At 36.6% G+C, this 4,039-nt stretch overlaps 1 protein-coding gene across 1 annotated transcript in view; it reads right to left on the reverse strand.

Moving 5' to 3' along the window:
* FBXO8 (F-box protein 8) overlaps nt 1-4,039 on the reverse strand; it is a 66,733-nt gene that overhangs the window by 28,954 nt on the left and 33,740 nt on the right. Inside the window, 1 exon segment of the mRNA XM_007950355.2 lies at nt 2,930-3,126. Coding sequence (XP_007948546.2) covers nt 2,930-3,126 — 197 coding nt within the window.

Raw genomic sequence — 4,039 nt, forward strand, 5'->3', positions numbered from 1 at the left:
AATCCTTTGAAGATACCTACATATAATTCTTTTGACTTCCTTATCAGAGAGTTCCAATGCTGCTTCTTCCTCAGGGATGTGTTCTGGGTCTGTATCCTGTTCCTTTGTTTCTACCACTTTATCTTGCTTCTTTGTGTGGACTATGATGGTCTGTTGTCTCCAAGGCATCGTGGTATTGTATTAATATCTTTGTTAATTGTTTGTGAAGAGCAGCCAAGGGTGATTCAGGCTCTTCTTGGTGGTTTTTAATTGTTGTTCTGTTGGTGGAGGAGGAGGTGCTGGCTCTTGCTCAGTAAGTGAAGTTGCAGGAGGTGTGGGTGTACTTGTATCTTACGGGGACTGTTGCTTTCTCCCACTCAGTTAGGCAAAAATTACAATTGAATAACCATTGAAAAAACTAAAAGGACATGGACAAAAAATACACCCTGAAATCACATAGGAACAGTAACCCAAAAAAAGAAAAAGTGGAGAAAAGAAAAAGAAAACAGGTAAATATGCAGTATCTGGGGATAGGTCATTAAGAGAAAAAAGGTAGAGAAGGAGAATAATGAAGAAGGAAAACAAACTAAGAAACAGGAAAAAACAAACAAACAAACAAACAAAAAAAACAAAACAAGGAATGGGGGTAAGCATGAGAGAAAAAGAAAAAAAAAATAAGGTGTAAACTAGGTGCTTTTCAATCATGTAGTGCAGGTCCAGAGAGTTCTTGGGGTTACTGGAAAGCAGAATCTCTTCTCAAGTCTCTGGAATCTGGTAGAGTGGTGTCTCTTTAGGTTGTCTGTAGGTGCTGGTTATGTGTTGATTTGTTTTGTCTTTGTTTTATGGTTTAGTATTTTGAAAAGGTGTGATGGTGGAATCACTGTGTGTAGTGTGGACATGTGTTTCTGTTTTGCATAAAGAGGGTTTAGTGTTTGAAGTGGGAGGTTTTATGGTAATTGGCTGAATATGGTTTCTTCTATTGAATGCGTGAAGTTATTGGTGGAGAAGGTGGGAGCAGAGAAGGAAAGCTTGGTTTTGTTAGGGTTGGTTTCTAGGGCTTTGAGCAGGCTATTACTGATGACGTATTTATTTCCAAGACTATGACTCAACCTTAGGAAAGATTCCTATTGTTAGAGCATCGCAAATTTCCGCCAATTTCAGGCACACTCAAAGACCCCGCTTCCGCGGCCCCACAGTGCCAAAGAACAGCTCCAAGGCAAAATTTGTGGGACCGCACTCAGCTGCAGTTTCTTCGCTTTCTGTGTCCCGTCTGCCTGCGGTGCTGACGCAATCCCGCCAGACTGCTAATGGCCGGTCTGGAGTTTGTCTGTGATGCCACCCACCTGCGGTGCCAAAGTCATACAATTTCAGCTGTGTTGGAGTTGGGGGAGTACCTGTTAGTGACCTGCAGTCTCAATATCCATGGCAAAGGAAAGCACGGTGTCTCCCAGTCTGACCCAAGCCTGCTCTGTGACCCGCTGGGAGGGGAGGGAGCTAGACTTTCTGGCACAACAGTGAGTTCTCCACCTGAATCTCAGCAGTGGTGCCCGTGCCCGCCTGCACCCAGACAACCCAAATTACTAACAAAATCAGCTGCTGGAGGCAGGTTGCTGGTATGTTGCTATAAGGTGTCTTCCTTCTTGGCTCGGGGATCTCAGGCGGCCGCCCTCGCCTGGCAGTGACTGCCCCAGGAAAGTTTCCAATGGTCTCTTGGCTGCCCATCCATCCTCTGCCAGTAGCTCTTTCCTAAATAATCTGCCCGTGCCTTTCCTCTAATTCTGTTCTTCTGTGTTTGGTGCACTCTGATTCAGTGAGATGTTCACAGCACCAAAGTTCCTAATTAAAACTGTTGTACCTAGATTTCAAAGTCCTTAGATGCCAGAGGGAAAAAGCGTGCTGCTGCTCACTAGCAAGATTCCATTTTGAAAATCTCTAAGATTATTACTGAGTCTGGTGGCATAATGCCTAAGGCATTTGACTGCTAACCAGAATGCTGGCAGTTCAAACCCACCAGTCACTCCTCCGAAGGAAGATTTGGTAATCTACTTCCATAGTGATATCAGCTTAGAAACCCACAGAGGGGTCACTATGAGTCAGATCCGACTCGAGGGCTGTAAGTAAGTAAGTAGTAAGTAATTTTCCTATTTAAGAAATGTATTTTGAAGGTTCATAGAATTAATATCAAAAGTGAATGTTTGGCAGAAAAGACTGCTAAATCTGAGTACTACGTATCAAAATAATCTTCTTCTTTATATAGCCTAAATTATATTAGATGTTTAATACTAAAGTAGTATCAAACATGATACTTGCTACTACTTTTGATAATTGTTGATTGTTGGCTACTACTATGGTGTTATATTTCAGAATGCTATAGTCTCAAGAAAGTTAATTTAAACATTTTGTCTTATAAATTGTGTTCAATATATTTTGTAATGTCTGCTTAATAAGACAAGCACAATAAAATTTTTCATTTGAAGAGATATGTAAAGTTATATCAAATGAAAAATTTGTAGGAGATTCAGGCTACACACACATACATGCACATACACGCACACAATGAAAACTATTTTCATTAAAAACAAATTTCAGTAGGAAAATTCCATGTGTTACTTATGTAATATGTAGATTACTAAAAGCTTTAAAAATAATTTTTTAAGTTTTTAATTAGACTAGTATAAATATACAAAGTTCAAACAAGAATAATTTAAATGAATTTATGTATCTAAGTCTAACTTTCTCCCTGAAACAGCATATTTCCTATTCAAACAAACAAACAAACAAAAACCAGCCAAGACAAGCTAAGGTATTCCTTCTAAGCTCAAACACATAATATATTCCACAAAATTATTACTACAATACTACAACCAAGAAAACAGGTATTTATCAGAAGTATTTTTTCCCGATGGTGAGGTAGGGCAGAAAGGAAGTATCTTATTCTATATATTCTTACCAGGACTAAGGCCAAGTTCTCTCATTAAATCAGGGTTACAAGCACAGAACCTATGTGAGAACTTTGTAATAAGAGTTTCAAGATATTCCCCACGCTCTTCAGGGGCATGGATATGACGAAAAAATTCTCTCAGTGCATTTGGCAAGAACTGATTTCTAAAATTATGCAGCGTCACAAGATCATCCAAGACATCTCTCCTAGTAGAAAGACAAAAAGATACAGTTTTAGTTAACATTTCTCTATTTTTTTAAAAAAGAATATTAAGAAAAATCATAAATTGTCATTTTTGAATGAAAATACTTTACTATTGATTGCCAGATCAGCTAACCTTGTCATATGGACATAATTCTTAAAGTAAAAAAAATCTGAGTATGGTCATCTAAGAACCTTAACAGTTTTTAAATCTTTCATGAATAGATTGTAACAAAAGAAGGTAAAACTAATAATTTAATTATAAAATGAAGAACAAAGGAATTTTGCTGTATTAAAAAGAGCACTTTCAAGTGTTTTCTTGGCTAAATCCATACAGTAACAGAATTTTTAATGAAAATACCACATTTTTATGCAAAAAATATACATCTTCTATGTTTGCCAACTATTCCGTCTTCCTGCTAGGTACTTTTGTAAGCTCAGCTATGCCAATTTTTTTAACATGTTGCTGTAAAAAAGTTAGCATATCATATTTACAAAAATACTTCCTAAGAAGAGGGAGTATTTGGCAAACTAATGCATAAGGTGTGTGTTACAAGATTTTCTAAGCAATGAGATTCTCTATCTTCCACACCAATGAGATTCTCTATCTTCCATACCAATGAGATTCTCTATCTTGCACACCAATCTATATCACCAGAAGTAACAATTCTTTGTCTTTTTTTAAATACATATACTATATAAATTTATTCCAAAATTACTTTCAATTTTTCATAATAATTGTGAGTTTTGTGAACATCTTTACATATCTGTACATATAAAGCTACCTCATTATTTTCAGTATTCCATTTTCTAGATAAAACATTTCTGGTAACATGCATTTAGGTTATTTACAATTATATTACTATTTGTGTATACATACATACATATATACATATATATACATATATACATATATAT

Source organism: Orycteropus afer, unplaced genomic scaffold (assembly GCF_000298275.1).
Source record: "Orycteropus afer afer isolate SDZICR_OR568_19922 unplaced genomic scaffold, OryAfe1.0 scaffold00268, whole genome shotgun sequence".
In the NCBI taxonomy this organism is placed as follows: domain Eukaryota; kingdom Metazoa; phylum Chordata; class Mammalia; order Tubulidentata; family Orycteropodidae; genus Orycteropus; species Orycteropus afer.